Source organism: Ahaetulla prasina, chromosome 2 (assembly GCF_028640845.1).
Source record: "Ahaetulla prasina isolate Xishuangbanna chromosome 2, ASM2864084v1, whole genome shotgun sequence".
NCBI classification, from domain to species: domain Eukaryota; kingdom Metazoa; phylum Chordata; class Lepidosauria; order Squamata; family Colubridae; genus Ahaetulla; species Ahaetulla prasina.
The window spans coordinates 61,815,949-61,840,364 of NC_080540.1; the positions used below are offsets into that span (position 1 = coordinate 61,815,949).

The following is a 24,416-nucleotide window of genomic DNA, read 5'->3' on the forward strand; positions in this document are numbered from 1 at the left end:
GACCTTGGGAGACAGGAGGAAAAGCTGCAGACTGGACAACCAGCATGTAAAATGTATCTCTGCCCACAGAAGGAGGGAAAGTGTAGGAAGCATTTCAGAAGGGCCTTCCCATTGTTTCCCAGAAAGGAAAAGGGGAGAGAAATGCTTCAATCTTGCATTGGTGTTGTTGATTTTGTTAATGTAATCTTACAATAGAGGTAGAGTTGGTACTCATTGTTCTGCTTCTTGTTTGAACATCCCCAAACAGCTAATACCAAATGACATAAAATGGCTAAATTGCACATTTGTAGGCTCAATGGTGGCTGAAAAACCCTCAATCTATGTATACAAAAATATATAAAGACACCTTTATGTGGACAGTACTTAGGTTTCCTATAGGAAATTCATTGATCCAGTTCAAGAGTTAACAGCATCTCATGAAATGCTGGGCCTGCTCTATTCCAATCAAATTGTTTGGCAAGTTGTCTCCTTTGCTTTCTAACAGTTACAAAGTCATTTATCAATATATAAGCACTTGGCTAAACCTTTTCGTTCTCCTGTACAATATCCTGGAGGAGCCTTATCAGGCACTTCTGCAGCAATATTCATTCTTTCTCAACTTATTGAAAATATTTCGCAGACACAGGAACCATGGTCGGCAGACAAGCACTGCAGGTCTTAGCCAATTTTAAGTGCTAAAACAGAATAAAGGTAGGGAAAGGGAAGATAGTAGTTGCTAGCTATTTAGTATTTTATTTATTCAACAAATTTATACTGTCACCCAACACACACAGTGATTCTGGGTGGCATACACCAATGAAAAGTTTAAAACCCCAATACCTCATCTTGTCCCCTTCCTATGATGTCAAACACAATCAAACAAGCCACTTGATTGGCTCTGTTTCAATCCAGAGTCCCTAAGCCCACTGACAGAACCATATCTTCAGGACCATTTGAAAAGGTAACAAAGTAGAGACCAATCTTAGGTCTGGGAGAATGTTTTATAGGGAGAGAACTACTAGAGCTTTTCTTCTTGGACCAGAAATGTATTTTCTTAATAGATGGGATCCACAACATCAGGGGTGAAATGCTACTGATCGGACCGGATCACGTGATCCGGTAGTGATTGCAGCCAGTAGCAATCACAGCCAGTAGTTTGGCGATCTGGTAGCGATGGCTTCACTCTGCCTGGGTGTCATTACTTCCTGGTTTTAACCAGGAAGCAATGTGTTTTTTACCTTCTGTGCATGCAGAAGTCCCCGAGCTGTTAAGGAAGGTAAGTAGATTTCACCCTGCACATGTCCTGTACTCTGGTGGGCTGGGCAGAGGCAACTGAGGATAGGCTGTCCTTCAAATAATCTGGTCCCAAGACATGCAGGGCTTTAAAGATGATAACCAGCAGCTTGAATTGCACCCAGAAGCAAAATGGCAGCTCCTGCAAGAGGCAACACATGCGCAAATTTGGGCTTTTGGCAAAACTATGTGAGCCACTCCAATTTAAGTCAGCATTTGTGCCATCTGGATACCATGTAGCCCCATGTAGCCCCAGCGTGGGTGACTGTGAGAAGAAATGTGCACTACACAGTTGTGCAAAAACCCTCCTGGCCATGACTGTCACCTGCTCCTTGAACAGGAGTTGGGAGTCCAGGAGAACCCCGATTATGCACATCTGTCTGAGGCAGTGCAACCCCATCCATGATCAAAGATGAAAATTCCCCACGAGCCAGAGCCTCAGCACCCAAAGCCACTCTGTCTTCCTAGGTTCAGCTTTAACCTTTGCTCCCCATCCATACCTCAACAGACTTCAAGCACAGAGAGAGGGCGACTGTAGTATCGCTTAACTTACCTGGATAGAGATGTACAATTGAGTATCGTCAGTGTACAAATGATATATCTCACCCCAGGATGATGGATGATCTCAACCAGCAGTTTCATGCAGTAAACACTGATCCCCATGAGTCTTTTGCTTCTGATCAATACCTACTGGAAACAGCCTTGGAGAAAGGAACTAAACTGGGACAAGAGTGTGCCCTCACTGGGCCCCTGAAGCTGTTCCAGAAAGATACCATAGTTGACAGTATCAAAAGCCAGTGAGCAGTCAAGTAGACCAATGACCCCCATCTTGCTCCCACCAGTTAGTTGCAGCTAACATTGTGAACCAATTTCTTAAATGGAAGAACTGGTACAACAGCAATGGAAAACTGGTCTGGAAGGCAAATGCCTGAAATATTATATTTTGAGCAACCAAAATTCAAAGGCAACAGGTGTACTTATAGCTTTATTTCAGCATGTTGAGATTGTCATCAGTATATCTAAAATAAATTTGGGAGGAAAGGCAAGGAATGGAGTACTTCATTAGTATAGTAACCTCTTGCAGATCTAAGCAGTTCCACAAGGATCTAGATTAATTTCTGCCAGGCAAAACACTGGATAGGTCATTAGTTTGATTCATGGCCATTCCTTCCTTGCACGCATTAAATCTGTGCAAAGGAAATGAGGAATTCTTTGGACTGGAACAAAATAGTATTCAGGATACATTATGCTACTCATACAATATTGGTATTATGCTGTCCTAAAAATGTACAGTTTGTTCATTCGTTCACTTGAAGAACCACTTAACAAGTGGTTAAGGCATTAGGATAGACACTGGGATACTTGACAAAGCACAAAGCTAGTTGGTTGACTTTAGGCCAGTTACTTTCTTTCAGCCCAAGGAAGTAGGCAATGGCAAACTGCTTACAAAAATCTTGCCCTAAAATTGCAAGGACTAGTCGAGGCTGTTGCCAGGAGTCAATAACTGACTCAATGACACACAAACTCACATTCAGTAACAGATCTTTTCTGAATTGATTGCTATACACTGTCCAAAATCAGTCTGTGCTGGATGGCCTAGAAATCCATTATATAACTAAATAAGCTGTCATCTTTAGCTATATATGATGTATCAAATATAACTCATCAATTTCGAAGAGTGGGTGGTTTTCTTGCTGCATTCACACATTTTATACCTGCCAAACTGCTCGGTGTTTTCAAGAGTAAATTTAGAAAGACGGTAAACCACATGGAAATCAGCCTTATCTTCCAGACTCAAAAATTATTGCTTTGCTATCACCAATTACATAGCCACACAACATGGGACAATTCTATTTCACCTTCTACATTGATAGTATGTTTTGAAGTGCAAATTCAAAGCACATCACATTTTTTGCCTGGATATGCAATGTTTAAAAAACCCCACACAACATTTCCATGAGTTTTTGCATTCAGTTTTCTAACCAGGTTGGATTGTCCGGTAGGACATTGTTATTCCACACTCATTTTTGCCCAGGCCATGCTGAATGAATCTTCATATTGTTATTTCTGGATCAGAATTCTAACCGAATGACAAACTGGCCCTTCACTATTTCGCTCCTCTTTGTACAAACGTTGCTGGGGATGGGAAGAAGAGAACAAAGAGAGGATTACCACAGAGTGTTTCTTTTCCTAGGATGAAATAAGTCTAGGCTGCAGTCTCCATTCACAAAGACAGCTGCCCTCAAAATAAACAGTGCTTGTGTGAAACTTGTTACAAGGCCGGCTCTTCTTAAAGTTTGCCATCCCACATTTCTGTTTAAAAAGAATTCTGTGTCACGAATTCCCATTTTTTAGGTGGCTTAAAAATATAGCTACATGGCCTAAACACACTTTTAAACAGGACGAACATGAAAGGGAGAGTAAGGAGATGGCCTGCATCTAAATAAGTAGCACTTCTGTTTTCCTCTTGCTACCTGAAGGTCCAAATAAAAGTCTAAATCCACAATGCTGATGCATTTAGGCTAGCCAGACGGTAGTATTGTAGTGGAATGCAGCCATTCATAATGCACACTCACAACACCCTGCAACACAGAAACGCTCTTGAATGAGACAAGAACGAGAAAATGTTTTTCTCCATGGACTACGTTTATTTAATTCTATGAAAATACAATTCCCTTTCAACATTCACAAGGAATTTGATTCTATGAAAATACAAGTCCCTTTCAACATATAGGCTGTTCTTTTATTTTGGATGGCACATGTATTGATTCTCTACTTGAAAGACAGAAAATGGCAGAAGCTCCCTAGATGGACATGGTTGTCAAACAGATGCCCTAGCCTAAGAAACTGTTTCAAATTTATTTCTGCATCCATTAGATTTATAGAGGTTATCCAAATGTTTCCAGTTTAAATTCAGGCTACTGCTACAGCAACGATTGCAAAGCTCTTATTTACCCACTATGAAGAGCTGTGGCAGCATGCATGTTTATTGAGATATTACAGCCCCAGTCCGTCAAAGGCTCTCAGTGGGAAAGGGAGCAAATAATCCACTTTGCAGCAGATCTGGAGGAATTAGATAAAGAGGACTTCTCCCAACTTGTGCATATTAAGGAGCAGCAGTAGCAGACATCAGGCTCAGGTAGCTTTTCGAACATAAAACAAGGTAAAGCTAGGCAGAACCAATTGCTACTAAGCTCAAGGCAAAAAACACCCGCAGGCTGATCGCGCACTGTGCGTTGCCACTTACAGACACACAGTACTCATACGTGCAGTGCCAGAGGCAAAAATAGTAGCATACACCAGGAAAGAAGCAGTGTTTTTCAAAGAGGGTGCGCCTTTAACGGTAAGTCTAAGTAGCAGGCTGTTTGAAGGATCTCTTGCTGCAGTGCCTGGACAATCAGTATTCTTGTCCTTGTTCGGCGTGCAAGAAACTCAAACGTAAACGCCACTGCATTAAGCATTTAAGACGAGCGGGTGCTTGGTCGGATCGGGGTCATGAATGGAGCTTGGCATGTTGAACCCACATAGGTATACATGGATCAGAAAACTCACTGGGCACGTTAGGAGAAGCAAGTCGTTTTCCCCTCACTAGCACTGTAGCAACTTTGCACTAGATGTTGCGGACACAAAATTACCCAAGCATGTTGTTCAGATCATTGGCCTGCTGCATTTTGTAGCTAGCTGCAGGACAACAACTGTGTGGAGAGACAAATAATTATAACGGGGACTTCTTGCTTTGCGATCCTAAGGACAGCATAAAGTTATTTAGATTACCCTTGTCTTTTTTTTTTTTAGTGCAAAGATCACCGGGGAGATAATAATAATATTCTCCTGCTTTCAGTCAAATCATGCCGATGGTGCTAAAAAGCCAAATCCCCCTCTAATTTGTGAGGTCTCCCCCAACCCCAGTCACAGACCTGGAAATGCCATTTTTAATGCACTTCACACTGGTGGGCATCTATGTGAAAACTTTCTTTGTCATATTTCCTTGAAACTCCAGGGCTCACCTGCAGGTCTAATAAGGCAGGAGCTCTAGTGGAAAGGATGGGAAAGACATAACCACAAGAGGTATTGTTGATTCCACGCTATTTCTCTCCTTCGATCAATTAGCTGGCTCCGGGAGCTATCTCTCGAAACTCTTTATAAATCTCTTGGATTATCATTTTGTCCATCTGGCACTGCTGACTGTCCTCTGCTTCCACCATGATGCGTTGCAAGGTCCCCTGCAGGTCAGTTAAACGGTGTTTATGCTGTAGGTATGGGGTAGTCCGCATGATGGCGTGCATCAGAGACAGGTACTCCATCCGCAGCTGTAAGAGCAGAAGACAGTGGGGAAAAAATTGAGAAAGAGAAGAAATCGAGGTGGGGGAGGGGGCAGCCTTTTGGAAAGACAAATGCCTTGGGAAGAGTCAATCCTTGTGAAGTACAGGAACTCCCTCAGAAGCCATTAGAATAAACTTGAAAGAGTTCTTGAGCTGTTCTTGTTTTCATGTTCATCTAGATAAGTGGTTTTTTCCCTTCAAAGTACCGTATTTTTTTTGTGTGTTTACATTTATACCCCGCCCTTCTCCGAAGACTCAGGGCGGCTTACAGTGTATTAGGCAATAGTCTCATTCTATTTGTATATTTTTACAAAGTCAACTTATTGCCCCCCCAACAATCTGGGTCCTCATTTTACCTACCTTATAAAGGATGGAAGGCTGAGTCAACCTTGGGCCGGGCTCGAACCTGCAGTAATTGCAGGCTACTGTGTTCTTAATAACAGGCTTTACCAGCGTGAGACTATAAGATGCACCGGAGTATAAGACATACCAAGAGTTCAAAGAGGTAAACAAGAAAATAAAGTTTTTGCCTTTCCTGGCCCCCAGGAGCACTCTGCAGGCCTCCCAAACCCTCTGCGCATCCCGTTTTTGCGAAAAACTGAATGCGCAAAGGGTTTGGGAGGCCTGCAGAGTGCTCCTGGGAGTTGGGGAGGGCAAAAACGTGATGCGTGGGGGGTTTGGGAGGCCAAAAATGGCTGTATTCAGTGTATAAGACGCACCAATATTTCCACCTCCTTTTAGGGGGGGAAGTGCATCTTATACTCTGAAAAGTATGGTAGTTTGAGCTGTCTGGCTGGATAGTTTTTCATAATACTTACTTACTGTATGATAAAAAAGGAATCTAAAAGTTATATTAAGATTTCCCTTTCAAGTCCTTCTCTCTCTTTGAAGGAAAAATATGTGGGCTCAATGTCAACTCCCCACTCCCACCCAAGTCCAGTTTTTGGGGCCAGCTGCAATCTTCATGATTCTCCTGTCATAATTGTAGAGTGAGCTCTCAAAACATAGCAATTAGTTGCTTGCATTTATTAGATCCGAAATGTAGACCTTAAAACATTGGAGCTGAATCTGTCAGTTAGAATGTACATTCTTCAAACACATTTTTTTTAAAAAAATATTCCACATAATTTTATTTATGATGCACTCTCTATCATGGAGAGACTGAGAACCAAACAAATCTGTACCCATTTAAGATTTGTTTTGCATGTGCTATGAAAAATTTGAGTGATTTCAAATGCAGCATTCTGAGCTTTAATCCATCTTTAAATCCATCATGACTTCATATTTCAGTGGTGACATCTTGAATTGGCTTTTGGAGGCAATGCAGAATCTATAGCAGGAGTCTCCAATCTTGGCAACTTTAAGCCTGGAGGACTTCAACTCCCAGAATTCTGGGAGTTGAAGTCCTCCAGGCTTAAAGTTGCCAAAGTTGGAGACCCCTGATCTATAGCATTAACATAATGTGCTTCTACATGCCATTACTACCAGAAAAGGTATCTCTGATACCCAGGAAGTGTAACCCTTACAGTAAAACTGTTTCTAGGCAGCAATCATTGCAACTGTGCTAGATTTTTACTCTGAAATCAGAACAGAGTACAACAGGGTTCAGAGGTATTTCACGAGAAGAGTACTCCACTCCGCTACTCACAATAGAATTCCCTATGCCACCAGGTTTAAAATTTTGGGCTTGGACAATTTAGAATCGTGCCGCCTGCAGTCCAATCTAAGCATAGTACACAAAATTGTCTGCTACAACGTCTTACCTGTCAACAACTTCTTCAGTTTTAACCACAATAATACAAGGGGAAACAAGCAATACAAACTCAAGGTAAACCGCTTCAAATTTGACTGCAGGGAATATGATTTCAGCAACAGAGTGGTCAACTCTTGGAGTGCTCTACCCGACTCCGTTGTTACAGCCACAAACCCTCACAGTTTCAACTTCAAACTGTTTACCGTGGACCTCACCCCATTCCTAAGAGCCTGTAAAGGGGGCATGCATAAGTGCAACAGCGTGCCTACCATCCCTGTCTCACTGTTCCCATTTATTTGCATTTACTTCCTTTGTTTATGTTTATGTTCATACCTATACTTGTTATCTTGTACATGTTTGACAAACAAACAAACAATGTATAAGCAATGTATAAAATAATGTAAAAGCCCTTAAAGTTGCTTTATTATATAAATTTGCATTGTCTTTAAATAATGTTTTGAAAAGGGAAGAAAAAAAGAAAGAACAGTTGCCTTATAAGTTCAGCAAGAAATGTTACGACCTGTATCCCAACCACGCCTTCATTGAGAAAAGAAAAAATCTTCTACTGACACTGAAGGAAGCCTCCTTATTCTTTTTAATCCCTCTATCTCAGCTGCATGGGAAAAGTTCAAGAACGGGAGCAAGCAATTTAAACTTCCTCTCCATGTGCAAAGTGGTCTTAATTTGAATCAAAATCCTGTGCTTGTCACTTTAGGTAATTAGGCACATAATTAATGCAATTTGTAGCTTGACTATTACCTACCATAGACATCTAATTTAATTTAAATCTAAATGAGATCTTATTAATCTACTCAACTCTGTAGATATGAGACTACTGTACATGCTTTAGAACAGCCTCTGGCTCTCCAGATGTTCCTAAACCACAATTCCCCCCCCCCTTTTTTTTCATCACTGATTGTGTTGACTGGGAAGCTGGAGTTGTCATTTAGTGATATGGGAGACCATTGATTCCTTTCCTCATTCTATAGCAATAAGACCAGAGACGAGAGAGAAGCTTCTTCTACCATTCTAGCTCATTTATGCCCCAAATATTCATCTCATAATGTTTCCCCTCTTGAGGAGAAAAATCTAGAACTACCTTTCCTCCTGTAGCTTTTACCTTTTCTCCAGGAGAGAGATCCGAAATCTGCCGCACAATTATGTCGATCATTACCATCATGTCTGTGTGGTAGAAGATGCTCGCAGTGTCCTTGCAAGCAAAGATGTCTTGAAGAAATTTCAACACAGAATGTGGAGGCTGGGGCTGATGTTTAAAGATGCACACAGGATCATCTGGTATATATAAAAAAAAAGATAGACAGGGGATATTCTGTCATGCACTGCCATTCCTCATTTAGGTAAAAGGCAATCATTTACTCCATGTAACACGGTACAGGCATTAGGGTAGCATTTGTTCAGAGCAAGCCAGCAAGGATTTTGAAGGAAGTGTGTGCATGAATGAGCAATGCAGGCAGATCAAATACTTCCAAGCCACAGCTTACATTCTTTTATTAAAGAAAATTATTCCAGCGAGGAAACATTAGATAGAGTGAACTGACTCCAACTATAATGACAGCAGATGTATCAATAAAGCATAAAATTTTGTGTGCTTTTTAATTATCCAGGTTAATTGTCTGAAAGAGACTATTTCGGCTCATGAAACTCTTCCGATATTAAAATATTCTGGTGGAAGAAGCTACGTTTACTCAAGTTTCTTCTTGTGCAACATCTCCTTTTTCTATCAGAATCTCTTTGAGATCTTTGACAATTTCTGGGGTATTTACTGATAGCTAGAAGGTGGGCTGAAAAGGGAGGGTTTTGTTGTTTGTAGGACTAGGTTTTGGAGCAACTAAAGAAAATGTATTTGGTGTTGTTTTTGCTGCTTGTATTAAGCTATAATATGAACAATAAATAAATTTAATACGTATTTCATAAATAAAGTAAATAAACTATCATTTTATGTGGTTGGCGAGTCAAATTTTGGCTATGAAACCTGCCTTTGCTTCCTAGCACATAGATTAGGGCAATGGTTAAATCCAATTTTTTTTACTACGGGTTCAATGGGCGTGGCTTGGTGGGTGTGGCAGGGGAAGGATACTGCAAAATCTCCATTCCTACCCCACTCTGGGGCCAGCCAGAGGTGGTATTTGCCGGTTCTCTGAACTACTCAAAATTTCCGCTACCAATTCTCCAGAACCTGTCAGAACCTGCTGGATTTCACCCCTGGATCAGGGGCAGTTTAGAAGTGCAGTGAGAAAATAAGAGTTCTAGGCAAGCCCAGGGTTTTCATTTTTCCTGGCTTTGTTCTCATAGGCTTTTGTGTCCCCTCACAGACATGGAGATCCTTTTATAATTTGTATTTTCTTTTTCTTCAAAATTAAACCATGATCCAATTAATTCAAGATTATCTCTAAAGAATCTGCTGTTTTATGTCACTACCAAAACCCTCTTGATTTCAAAATTATTTGGCTTTCTTCTCTATTTTTTTATATAGGTCTCTGGTAACACGACTTGGTGAAATATGGAGAAGGTACAGAACAGCACGATGGCTTTGTATACTCTTAGGCAAAGAACTGAAGAGCCAGTTTGGTGTAGTGCTTAAGGCACAAGGCTAGAAAACTGGGAGACTGTGAGTTCTAGACCATGATAGGCATGAAGTTAGCTGTGTGACCTTGGGCCAGTCATTCTCTCTCAATCCTAAGAAGGTGGCAATGGCAAATCACTTTTGAAATCTTGCCAAGGCCTTGTCCAGGGAGTCACCAGGAATCAACCTTGATTCTAAAGTATATACACTTGAAATAATTTCTTTTAAATAATTTTAAATAGGTCATAGGATCCCTTAATTCAAATTTATAGTAATACAAAGGATTTATAGGCTGTCAATCCTTGCCTTCCCTGTCAATAAAACTATATTCATTAACCTCTCTCTCTGATACATAATTTTCTACAGCCAGGGCCCTGAGCTTCCCCTCAAATCTGTCCTTCAATTCACATTTCTGAAACACTTTTCTCCTCAATTCCCTTTTCCATTTGAAGCATAAATTGGAGATGCCCTGAGTTTTCAACGTCAGTTCTAGAGTACGATAATCATGTAGGGTGCTTGGTTGTTTCACAGAACCTGCTTTAGAACTAAGGTATTTTTCTTTTTCCTACCTAAAATGATGGAAATCCACAGTACTGGATTAGTGTAATTTTGGCCACTGAAATCTAATGTCAAAATTCTCTTTTTCACTGAACAATATTGGTGCACGTGGACTACTAAGATGTGTAAATGGGCAAAAAGTGGCTACCTGGCCCTTGACTGCAGTAAACCAGTATATGTTTTAATGTATGAACAGATGTAACATTTTATTTGACCAGTAATTGTTTTTCAAAAATAGGTTTTTTTTGCTTTCTATATGAAGAAATATGGTATGAAACCAATGCATATATTCTACGATGTTAAAAAACACGAATTCTTTTCTACTGGGGAAGCAGCACATATCTCTAAGGAGGCTTCTATCGAAAATTTTAATTTGCTACTCAATATTCAGTGGATTCTTCAAAGAACGGACATTTCGGCAATGGAATAAGTTAAAATTCTATCGAGTAATATAAAACTAAAACCAGCTCTTGGCTGGCAATATGAAAAGAACACAATTTTCATATGGAAAAAAAACTTAAACCAGAAATAAAAGAACCTATTAATCTTCAAACAAAATAATTTGATTTAATTTTTCCTTTGTTTCAAAATGAATACACACTTATCTCTTCACACACAAACAAATATAGCCTTTCTGCTCCTAAAGGCATTAAACTGCACAAAGCTTTGTGAGGAAAGCATGGATACAATGGTATTAGGCTGTCTAGAAATAAGGCTTTCCAGATTTTAAATGAAGTGCTTTTCTATAGGCTCTGTAGATTCAGGAGATTTAACACAGGGCTCACTGCTGGAAAAAGTAATCCGTGGTTAAACTAATTGAAAGATGGAAGAGGAAGATTTTTTGGGGTGGGCGTGGGGGGAGAAAAGGATTCCCTAAGAAGCCTAACTGTAGCCTTCTTGTGGCATACAAAGCAGACATAGGGAAATAAATTAAACTATCTGCTGCTCATATCCTGGACTGGGAAATTTCACTGGGTGTGGAGCATTAACTTCATTGGAAGTCAATGACCAAACTTGTCTGATAAAACTTATGAAGGAAGAAAGCAGAATGCGGCTGATTTTCATAACCATTAGGGATGGGTGTTCATGAAGACAAGATAGTCCTCTTTTTGGTTATATTAGGAACCATGATCCCAGTGTTGCTGGGTTGAATTCTACACGGACAAACGATTTAGGAAGCCGTTTAATAGCAGGCCATTTGAATGGAAACCAAGCCAACATTTCAGCAGGTCAATGTCTTGAATGCAGATGTTGGACACATTTTCCTAACCCAGACCTTTTAAAAAGCAGACACCTCCTGGAATTGAGAGGCTGTTTACCAATCGTTCTCTGCCTCTGGTTTCCTAGATCAATTCTCCCATTAGTTCTGTCTCAAATTGGATAAATAATAAAATAGCAAGAGACCTTACCTCCACGATTCAGAAGCAATAGCAGCTTCTCTGTAAATATTTTGATGTTAGAGTGCTTCTTCACAGTAACCATGATCACATTATGCTCTGGAACTAAGAAACAAGAAGAGGGTTATTAGAGATATCTACCTGTCTGCCTGCTTCATTATTTCAGATCCCATCTATTGACTGAAGCACCTCCTGGGCTGAGTTTGAGTCTGAGGTTGTTATTCTGAAGGAAGTGGACAGGTTTCTTGGGTCATCTCAATATCAGATCCTTATCACTCCAGGCTAGCCCAAGTTGCCTGGTGCCTGGTAAGACCTGTGATTTGGTCTAGTTGGCAGTCTTTGAGATCTACCAACTAATCTTTGAGAAGGATCAGTTTTGCTATCCCTTAAGGAGTCAGCAGTCTGTTCTGTCCTCAAGAAGCCATTCCTAGAGTCAACCATTTTGGACTATTTGCACCCTGTTTATAACCATTCCTTTTTAGAGAAAGTGATTGCCTTGTAGCTTCAGAAGGCCCTGTTTCAAATTACCTGGACTCTTTTCAGTAAGGTAGAACTGAAAGTGCATTATTTGTACTTATAGATGACATCTGAAGGGAGCAGAATGGGAGTAGTGGCCTCAGTCAGGTCAGCTTCAGGGTTGACACATTCATTCTCGCTCTCTTTGATCTCCTATCATGATTTCCCATCATGAACCATGGTATAATTGTGGACTGACTCAGAGTAGGTGGGGGTAGGAGTTGGGAATACGGAATTATGCTAGTTCTCCTCCTTCCTCCAAGATCTAACCCATAAATGATCTTATGTGGGATGCTTCATGGCTTGATGAAGCCATGGCTTCATTCTTATTTAACGTCTACATGAAGTCACCAGGTGAAGTCATTCAATAATGTAGGGTGAGATATCACCAATAGGCCAATGATACTCAGCTATGTATGTCCATCTCTGGCCAGTCAAGAGATGCTGCTGAGTGTCTGTCTCAGCGCCTGGAAGTTGTGGGGGTCTGAATGAGGAAGAACAGGCTTCATTTCAACCCTAGCAGGAATGTGAAGTGCTTTGGGGGTTAGCTTCCTCCTGGATCAATGATTTTCCATCTTTAGTTATGGATGGGGTTGCATTATTCCAAACAGAAAACTGTTATACAATTTGGAGAATCTTCTTGACTCCTGTTTGAAGAGCAGATGGCAGCCATGGCCAGGGGTCCTTTATAGTATTTTATGTTGTGTACAGATGGTACTCTTTCTTGGATCAGTTGGTTGTTCATATCCACCTCCCAAGTGGATATGTACTGTATATGGTTCTTTAAAAACCAATCAACGTAATTATGACTACGTTTGAAGATCTCTCAAAACTGCACCTATTCTTTATTTGTACAGCTTTACAAAACAGCATTACTTTTAAAATGTGCATTTTGCCATTATTGCTTCCATACTGATTTTGTTTATTGATACATACCTGAGCATTTTGTTTATTGATAGAACCTGAGCTTTATTCATTCTCAAAAAACAGAAATAGGTAATTGTAAGTTGGAAATGAGATGAATTATAATATTATAAAATAAATTTCATAATAAATAAATTAAAAATAACTTTTATTTTAAGAGTCATAGAACAAAGCACAGGAATCTAAACTACAGAAGCTTTGATAAATTAATGCAAAGTACTTGGGTTTCATTACTGTTTTAATTTCAGAACAGGCTGGTTGTACAATGTTCATCAGGACTTACTCCACACTTCTCCAATCTGAATATGCTCCAGTCAGACTATTTAGAAATTATGGGAATTTTGTACTAATATATCCTTTAAAAATGCTGTTTTGGCAAAGATTGGCTTATGCTATGGAATTGTACTCAAAGACTTAATGTATATTATGACAAACAAGCTGAAATTTCTCTTAACTTTTCAATCCGCAAATGGCATCTAATTAACGAAAGAGTCAAAGTTATTCCCACATATTTTTTAAAAAACTAAGCTCACCTACTCTTTTTTTTTATTGCAGCTGGTAAGAGTTCAACCAATGCCCCACAGTGGTGACCAACTGGTATTGCTTCTCCCTTTGGAATCTATGTTATTATGTCATACATCATGGTTTTCCACTGTATCCCAAAAAGAAAAAAATATTTCCCAAAGCTGGGTAGTCCTGCAGATGTGATTGGCTAATTTCTAATTAAGCCACATAATGAAGGAAGGAAAATAATGACTAAAAGAGCAAAGAAAGTGGACTTGATCACATGATTAATCCTGTGTCTCAGGAAAAAAGACCTACATCACCATCCAAATACTAATGATGTTTTTCCTTATCTATATGACAAGATGCTGATTATAATAAGTGTTTATTTTATTCCTTCCTCCATCAAAATTATGCATTGTGGGATGGCATCATTTATAAATGCATTAAGCAATTAAGATATGACAGCTACCATGTGACAGTATAAGAACTTGCCAAATTGCTCGGAATTAAGAGGCAAAGCGACATCACAGGGTATTCTGTGTCTTGCTTTATTATTATTTTTTTAAAGCTTGCAATCACTACCAGCCAGAATAAGTTAAGCTGCCTCCCAAAAGGTTTTCAGCTTGGCCAGAATATGAAAGAGCAGGCATTCCAGAAGAAAGTACTATCCAATAGAGTATCTTTGGAAAAGAGACTCCAATGCTTCTACAGTTAATGAGATTCACAGGGCACAGCAAGGGATAAGCAGAAAATCTGCCACTCGCAAAAGGAGGAAGATGCCTAGTTAACTGCAGAATTACACTGACAAGAGTCCTGTGAAGTGCTCTCTCCTTGAAAGCAGAGGGTTACTGAAGTTTTAACCCATGCAACCCAGGCTTTTTACACAGCAGCAGGACTGTGAAGTGGTATTATAAAATGGAAGGCGGTCCCGTTATAAGCAAAGCTGAAATCTTATCTCGCTATTACAACTCTTGCATTTCTAGCTGCAAAATGAATGATTATGGGACCCACACGTGCTTTAGTCACAGGGGAAAGCAGCAGAAGCAAGGGGACATCTGATTCAAGATGAATCACTCCTAGGGGTTGAAGTGAAATGAATGCACTGTAATACGTTAATGAGGTTACCATAGTACACGATAGCCTGTCAAAAGGCTAATTGAGAGGTGACATGAGGCTTATAAATAATCATGTGTACAATTAAAATAGAAAATGCTTCTTCGCCCTGCCCTCAAAATATTAGAATATAAATTTATTCCATGAATGTTGGAAAGATTCAGATTAAAGATATGGTTCTTAATTTACAATATAGTTAACTGTAGGATGCGGTGGCTGCCATAGACTTTTAACAGATGCAGGCAAAGTCATGAGGAATGCATCTCCCTAGTTATGATAGTTATGTAATCAAATGCCAGGATTAAAGGCAGTGTGCTTCTTGGGCTCCTTTTACTCCATAAATTTTGTTTTAATTCTGAAGCCTGAGGTAAGCTATACATGTACATCCTTTGCATGAGGAGAAAGTTTTAATGAGAAATTCCCTTAAGAAACAATTTTATATCTCTGGATAAAAATATTTATCTTTGGTAGAAAAGAGATATTTAGGAATAGGAGAGGATGGCAATAATACAGTGTCTGGACTTTGTTCGGGTCTGAGTGGGGGGAAGGAACAGACTCAACAGGCCTGTACTGAGTGCTGTGGCTGTTTGGATCCCTTGGATCTGGGATTTTTTCCCTTTTTGTCTTGGATGGAGTGAGGCTTCACCCAGGGGTGGGATTCAGCCACTTCAGACAAACCAGCAACTCAGTCGATCAGCTGAGAGAGAACCAGTTTGTTCCGACAATCAGCTGGGGCCCCCTCCCCCCTCCTCTGTATTTCTTATCAGCTGGGCCTGCCAGCCTACCCGCCCTGAAACCTACCTACCTTTTGTTTTAAGCTTAGCTGATTGGCGCGGCAGAACGGATTGCCACACCTCAGCTGTTTTATTCACTCTGGATTCGGTAGAAGCAATTTTCGATCATATTGAGCATGTGCAGTAGTGCGTGCGCAGCGAACCGGTTGTTACAAACAGTGAATCCCACCACTGGATTCCCCATTCAAGTCTAGCATGCAACTTGAGGGTCTTCCTGAAGTCACAGCTATTGTTTCAATAGCATTACAAAGGTGCAGTTTTACCTTTGTAGAAATAGGATTACATGGGAGAGGGTCTTTTAGGAAACAATCACAACCTTGCTCAACATTGGAACAATCATCAGTTGTTCTTGGGGCACTGTGCTGCCATACCAAGGTTAGCTGTTTAAGGATTGGCTGGTAAATTCAGGAGAAAAGATTAGCCTTCCTTAAGAATATCTGCCATCTTACTTTCAGAATTCTGAAGCATAGAATATACTTTATTCTACACATGTGCAAATTGAGGCTGTTTTCAAGTTAGTATATGACAATGAAAAGAAGTCCCACATTAATTGAAACCCCAATATAATCTCAATTGGGAAAAACTTCCAGTACTGACCTGGAATGTGAAGATTAAAAGCCAGAAGAACATTAATGAACAGATCAGGCAGCTGGTCTGTGCTATCTGAGGGCAATCCATCTTCAATCACATGTAATAGGAACTGAATAAATTGGGAATTGAGATGCTCTGTGGAAAAAAATAAAGGACAGAGACATTGCATTTTTACATGGAAAGGATTAACTCTAACATGAGATGGGTATTAGCCTTACTGGTTAAAACCAGCCAAACTTGAAGCTAGTTGGCACTTAAGATGGTGAGCTATGTAGGAGAGAAATTCCAATTTATTTGTAGACTTATACCATGAACTCAGATCTCCTGTGGAAGATTTTTAAAGTAGCGGGTGGGGAGAGCATAGTTTGGAAGGGAGAATGATATGCTCTAGAGCAGGGGTCCTCAACCTGTGGGTTGGGGTCCACTACAGGTCATGGTCTATTCGCAACCGGGCTGAATGAGTGATGGGCTGGCTTGTGTGCGCAACCCCACTCGTACAAGTGGCAGGCGCCAGCACTCGCAGCCACACTTGCACAAGCAGTGGGTGTGCATACCCACCACTCACACAAATGAAGCTGTGTGTGTGCCTGCCCCTCACACAAAACCATCCTCCCTTCCCCCCTCACCAGGCCGCCATTCCAGAAAGGTTGGGGAATGCTGCTCTAGAGGGAAGACTAAACAGAGACCACTATTGCTTTTCTTGTATCCCCCATGCGCAGCTGCAATTCCCAGTATCTATTTTTCAATTTGAGAGGAAAAGGATTTGGGGAGATTGAAGGCTAAGTGAGTTTTCCCACTGTCTGCCTGAAGGCCACATTCTAATCTTGTTACTGAAGATTCAGCAAAGACTCCCACTCCAAAATCAAACCCTTCACCACCAAACAGACTTCTTGAAAGCTATCTCTATGTCAGGGATAACTCTCTTTACCTACAACTTCACAAACGCATTTGGACTTATTTACCTGTCCTACAATAGTTTGTCTAGTTACAATTAAGCCTAAACATTAGCCACCCATGTTTGTTTGCTATATCTATTATGAAAGTTCTATAGCTTATGGGAATAAACTGATATTTACAAAAACAATTGTAGGATCACACCAAGATGATGCAGCAAAGTCAATAAAATCAGAGGTCTTTGTTTGCTCTCTAATATTGTCCAGCTTGGCACATGTTGCTCCCAAAATTCCAAGGGAATTGACATCTTCTTTAATACTTTCCTGTTGCCCTAAAGCTGCTATCTGTTCTCCTAGACAAACAATAGTTTGAAGAAACAGGGTTATCTGAATCAGTGCAGGAAGATAAACTGGTGATTTATTACTTTTTACTTGTTGGGTGAAAAAACAAAAAGAAATGCAATCCAGATACTGCATCAGTTTCTAGTTTGGCCTTAAAAAAACCCTCTTATTTCTTTTAGCAAGTTGCCCTACCACACTATAAGCTACCCTTTGCTCTTTCTAAAGTATCCTCCAAATCTATCAGGGTCTTTTTATATCTATTCAATAAAGTAAAAAAACTTTTAGTTCTAATACAACATTAGACATTTATTTTATTTAAAGTTCTTCTGCACTGCTTGATTCTCTTAATGTTTTATATAAATATGTTTATTATATTGATAGATTAAAAATAACACATATATTTGACATACAATGCAAAAAGTTTGAAGAATATTGGGATCTAGTCTATGGCTTGTTCTAGAATCCCTGAAGCCTACCAGATAACCAAGTGCTATCACAACTTTGTATGCTTTCTGTTAAGGACTTCAGTAATTTTATCATACTTTGGGTACTTTCCCAATTAGTTAAGAGATCTGGAAATACAAGAGAGTTAAGAGTAAGAGAGATCTAGAAGTACATGAATTCAGTCCTCTTAAGTGGCTGCTTGCCATCTATTTCTCCCTATGTTCGAAATCATTCTCACCATAGTGATGGTATGGTAGAGGTTCTCCCATACAAAATATCATTGCCAGCACCAGTGCAGAGTAACACATCTTCTGATGGTCTAGGGGGAAAAAATCATTAGCTCTAACAATATTGCCATGGTAAAGTATCATGCATTTATAGTCTCAGAATTCACTGTATTTTTTGTACAGAATTATCTTCTCTGATGGACATCTATACAGCCAAAACAGAAAAGTATATGTAACAAATACGTTAAAAAACCAAACCACATATGGGCATTTTAAATTAATACATATCTTAGTATGAGGAGATAATGTATACTAGCCCACAACAACCACAAAGAAGCCTTGAGTGTAAATGTTCTACAAGTATCATTTTAAAGTTAGTGTATATCAGCATCTTCTCCTAATTTGGTTAAAGCTTCAAAGACATTTACTCTGCTTGTAGCTCCCTTCTGATATATTAGGAAACACTACTCATTCTAGGAACTAGCAATGTCTCTGAGGGATTGACACTAGCTTATGCTATAAAACCAATTATTGAGTGCCTTTTTCTGACACTCTTTCCTGAAGCATTCAGATGGCATATTTCTGTTTTCAGAAAATTGGAAATCCAAAAACTGACAAGACTGGTTAATCTGTAAAATAAGTAGACAGATTTATGACATGGCTAAGCAACTAGGTCATATTCTGCAAATACAGAATAATTAACTTCTTAGCTACTTGTTGGCTGGGCTGAAATTGTGGCCAGTTGGATGGTTGCCTGTTTCCAGATGTATCTTAAAGCTAAAACCCTTATGAATTTATGCACAATCCCATTATAAATAAGATGGGATAGGTGGGGGAAGTTAATGCTCTGGACTGCACTCCTGAGGACAGTATGTTTTATGGCAACAGATGAAAACCTGGCCCTTTAAGAGGTGATTCTGAGCATAGGTTATGGGTTTTTATTTCACTCCTGCTGACAAACCCACCCCCCCTTAGTTCCCACTAACATGGATTGTTGTTGTAGCACATTGACTAGTATTGCCTATTTTTAAACTTAACTTCCAACAGGAAGAAAAGCACAATATTTAAAAATAAATAAAAGTTTAAAATAGATCTCCATATAAAGTACATTTAATATAATACGTACATATCCTCTAGCTATAATTTAAGTGCCTTCCCTAAAACAAGGGAAAGATTTTCTGTAGGAAAGATCAGTCTAAGCAAATGTGAGTGGAAACCTTCTGAGATTCAGTAACATTCCAGGTGTGCAGTTTTGCTTCCCTTCCAAAGCACATACGGATCTCATGCATCAACCTGTCCCAGAGTCTCCTACTGCAGCATAATTTTCACTTGCAGCGTCTATACATGAATGCTCCACAGAATCCCAGCCGCTGCCTTTCCTGAATCTTAATTAGTTGGCATGTTCCAACAGGGGTTTATGTGAGAAATGCTGCATAAGAGGCACATGGACACCAGAAAACACACTTTGTCCTATTTATAATAGATCATCAAGCCATGCAGAAATGTACAAAGTTGTGGTATTATATGCAATAATGAATAATCCAATGAAAGTCATTTAAAAGAGGACTGATGCTTAGGTTATCCATCTTGCAAAAAACAACTAGCATAAATGTATTTGGTACTAGAATAAATTTGTTCGTTTCCTAACCACTGTGTCATTTTATTTCACTCTGGCATGACTATCAACTATCTCCATCAGTTGGCACTACCAGTCACACAAACATATACTAATTGGAAATTAATTAGACTAATTGGACTTTGGAAAAAGTGCAAAGAAGAGCAACTGAGATAATTAAAGGACACAAAAACATATCAAAAACGGCTGCAAGAATTGGTCTAGACTCTAGACAAAGGAAGGACTAGGGGTGACATGATAGCAATATTCCAGTATTTGAAGGGCTTCCACAAAGAAGAGGGAATCAACTTATTCTCCAAAGCACCAGAAGGCAAGACAAGGAACAATGGATGGAAATGAATCATGGAGAGAAGCAACCCGAAATTAAGGAGAAACTTTCTAACAGTGAGAAAAAATTAATCAGTGGAACAGCTGTTGTCAGAAGTTACAGGTGCTTCATCACTGGGGGTTTTTAAGAAAAGGCTGGACAACCACCTGTCTGAAATGGTATAGGGCAGGGGTGTCCAAACTTGGTCCCTTTAAGACTTGTGGACTTCAACTCCCAGAGTCCCTCAGCCAGCAAAGCTGGCTGAGGAACTCTGGGAGTTGAAGTCCACAAGTCTTAAAGGGACCAAGTTTGGACACCCCTGGTATAGGGTCTCCTGCTTGAGCAGGGGGTTGGACTAGAAGACCTCCAAGCTCCATTCCAGCTCAATTCAGATTGATTGAATCAGGATTGGCAGGATTGACCTATGTTTCTTGAAAATGTGAAAAGAGGGCAGAGAGGTCCATGCTTTGGATGCATTCCCTTTGCTTCTATATAAAATAGAATAAGGAAACATGCTCTATAGCAGCATTTTTCAAGCTAGACAGCTTTAAGATGTGTGGACCAACTCCTAGAACACCCCAGCAGCATGCGGCCTTGGGGACTCTGGAAGTTGGAAGTCCACACATTTTGAAGTTGCGGAGCTTGAAAACCACTGTACATCATTCACCCACTCAGTACAGGGTATGCAAGCCATTTTTTAATTGTGACTCACAGGCTGAGAGAAGGGTTGGCCCAAAGTCACCCAGCCTGTTTTTAAGCCTAAAGTTGGACTAGAACTCACTGCCTCCTGGTTTCTAGCCTGGTGCCTTAACCACTAGACCAAACTGGTAACCAACTTTCTGGAAGACTGTGTCATTCTTCCCTCTTCCCCCCTCCATTTGTGCTGAATTTGTTTTCCAGCTTTAGCCCTACAGACTTATCACTGTAGCAGGTGTAACTGTTTTTCAAAGGGAATGGATGACAACTGGCAGCTGACAGACCACATCTGGTTCTTCCTGACATCTTCTCTGAGTCCATTACCTTATGTTCATCTCTACAGGCAAATTACTGTAGAGATGAAAAACCAGGAGTAACTTTGAATTCTAGTCATTTACTCTCCTGGCAGAGGAATGGATGTAGGAGCCTTTGGGCAGTTAAAACATTGCCAGGATTTTTACCTATGGAGTTCATGCTTTGTTTGGAACAAGTCAGGCCTCCATGAACAAATATCCCATGCTACAAAAAGGCTAATTGATGGACAGGTCAACCCCATCATCCTGACTGCCGTTTCTCACCGGAGTGAAGAAAGGCTAATTTTCTCCAATGTAGAGCTTCATGCTTACTGCTTCCAATGTAAGGCAATTCAAGTATAAAATAAAATAAAATTATATTTTGCTACTATTTTACAAACAGTAGCTGTTACTTGCTGAAGAGGGAAAGACCAGGAATAATTAAAGATCTACAAGAATTACATCAAATTCAAAAGATAGACAGCAGATAAGTCAAGCAGATATAAAATTACAAGATTTGTTTCAGTTACTTCAACTAAAGGAAATAAGAGTCTCCCAAGTAAACCATTCTACAAAAAAGGCCATTGTTGCACCACAGGCGTATTTTTTTTAAAAAAGGGGGATTACAAACAATTTTATGGAGAAAGCAACAATCAACTGTATTCCCTTCTGAAGTAATAATACTGCCTGTCTTACCAGGGGACTCTGCAGCCGATGGCAACACACACATAGTAAGCCAGTTTTCAGAAGTGTCTCAAAAAATGCTTTTCCTACAGTTTTGGGTCAACATCAACATTTTCTGAACTTGACATTAAGGTACATCTTATTTTACTTTAATACTGCAAAAGAAAGCCGCAAGGAGGGGAAAGGTGATGTTCAGCAAAGCAGGATTAACACTAAAGCTGTGTGTGTAACTTGCGCCTGTTGATGTAGAGACCAGATTACAACTGTTCTAGTTAACTGGGCCTTGCTGTATCTTATAGAAAGCTTTCCAGAAGGATACTTCAAAGCACTACAGCCAGATGTGTGACAGCAAAGAAACACTGTGGGGCAAATTAAATCATAAAGGAAAACCGGGCAGCAGCCACAATGCCAGCGTCAGCGGAGGTGTTGTATTATTTCATCAAACTTATTTAGAATCTAGTGTTTTAGCATCCTATGTTTCTCTTTGAAATTGGGAAGCTAAAATTGGGACGCTATGGAATAGCTACTGCAGGCTTGGCACCAATCTGAGTTGCTTGAGAGTCAGCAAGGATTACCCGGATCTCTGCCAACCACAGAAAAGGATTAGACACTCTGCAATCTATCAGAAGATGGATCAGCCTCAATTCCCAAGTTGCTAGCACCAGAATAAGCTTCCATCACTATACCATGCAAAGTCATTTTTCATGAGAAATTCTGTTTACAATTCTTTGACAGCAACAGGGAAAAAATATCATCCAAGCACTGAGTTACAAAATAGCTCTCAGAAAGGAATGAAAGCAGTGCAACGTGCTCGCCATCTTTTGCCACTTATTCGTTCCTATAGCGTCCTCCTTTTCCAATGGTTATTTGAAATAAACTGCCATTTGAACATCAGTGAAAAAGGCATGCTAGTTTGGCCAACAAAGAGTACATGTCAATCAATGAAGACTCTCTAACACATTGGCAGTGACACGCATGCAAGATAGATGTAACTCATAGCCATGAAAAAGACAAGCTTTGCTGAGAAAACATGGCAAGAAGCAAACAGATCAGACATTTTTCTGAAACTGATACCTCATTAGCTGGACATGTACAGGGTTCCTATTCTAACTTCATGTGCTCTTCTGCTGATAGAATTGACTTGTTGGACATTGAAAAATGGAATTAAATGTAAGAGTAATAGCAATAGTAAGAAGGTGGAGGTGCTTATAGTGCCGCTCTAAGTTCATGCCATTTAAAAAAGAAATACCAACCACAAAGCCAGCGTTTGACACCAAATAGATAGAAAGTCCTACCTCAAGAGACAACACAATTGCAAAAAAACAACACAACATGCCTATTTTTGTGTGAGTTTAACTGGAAATGCAGGTAGACTTGGAAAGACAGGTAAAGGGCGAAGATAAAGACACAATGAGACTCCCTACTCATCTGGCTGCCAACAAATATAATGGCAAAAGAATATATACATTGAATGAATGACAGCAGGAATTTCTTAGAGGAAATGACTGAATATAGCAGAATGTAACAGACTGACATTAGTGAGGAATGGAAATGAATCCTGCTGTTTAGAGGATGGCAAGCCAGCACCCCTCTTGAAGCAGAGGCAAACATCCTGCTAACATGAAGTGTCAGCATCATTTTTAATCTCCACTATCAAGCTGCAGAAAGAAATAGCTTCCCAAAAGGTCTGCAAACAAATGTAGAAATATTTGGTCTTCTGACATGGCAGACAATCAATAAACTCCTGTGATAAAAAGGAAACTAGTGAGTGAGTATATGTACACAGCCAAATCTCAAAAGGACAGGCATACAAAATTTCATATCCAGTACTTGGATCAGAATGTATTCCTAGAGCAATTGCATTGTTATGTGTAAAGGTGGTTATTACAGCTGCATAGAATTTCATATTCAAAGGATGTATCACATTTGGCTGAGAATTCTTCAACCCAACAAATTTTGCAGAAAAAGGTATAACTATTTCAAACAATTGTAGGAAGGTGCTATATTCATATTTATACCGCAAAAGCACCTTTAAGTCTTTGAACAGGATACACTGCATATCCCTACTAATGATTTTCAACATGACTTTGACACTTATTCAGGATTTCCCTTTTCATTTTGTTAAGGTTGCCTGCCAGTTGCAGAGGAGAACAGTCTTGATGGTCAGATTCAGACCCAAATAGAGCAGGGCTTTGATCAAATGTAAAATGTTCTCTAGCTCAGCCTCTGCTTCTATCGTATTTTTTCTGTTTGCAATGGAGAAAGATCATTTTAGTGTCTTATCAACTTCTTTGATATTTAGGGCAAATATACTGCAACATATTCTCTTAGAAGTTTTTCATCTTAAAGCTTTTTCTTAAAAGGAAAATATACTAAAGCGGTTGATCATGTTTATTAATATGATCTATTTAAATCCTAGATAGAAGTGTCTTTCCTACTAAATCAAATTTTTTTTAGTGATATTTTTTTTTAATTTGAATTTATATCCCGCCCTTCTCCGAAGACTCAGGGTGGCTTACAATATGTCATTTAAAATAAAGGTAATATATCTAATTATAAGATT

The 24,416-nt window shown here is 39.6% G+C and overlaps 1 protein-coding gene across 8 annotated transcripts in view; it reads right to left on the minus strand.

The window, feature by feature from the left end:
- Window positions 1-3,897: 3,897 nt before the first annotated feature.
- Window positions 3,898-24,416, minus strand: part of NCKIPSD (NCK interacting protein with SH3 domain) — a 148,444-nt gene continuing 127,925 nt past the window's right edge. For all 8 annotated transcript variants that reach the window (XM_058170187.1, XM_058170190.1, XM_058170191.1 and 5 more), the window contains exons 9-13: window positions 18,249-18,329; window positions 16,338-16,466; window positions 11,899-11,991; window positions 8,468-8,640; window positions 3,898-5,582 (exon numbers count right to left, since the gene is read on the minus strand). In XM_058170187.1, the coding sequence (XP_058026170.1) occupies window positions 5,379-5,582; window positions 8,468-8,640; window positions 11,899-11,991; window positions 16,338-16,466; window positions 18,249-18,329 (680 nt within the window). In that variant the 3' untranslated portion in view covers window positions 3,898-5,378. The remainder of the gene's footprint in view (window positions 5,583-8,467; window positions 8,641-11,898; window positions 11,992-16,337; window positions 16,467-18,248; window positions 18,330-24,416) is intronic.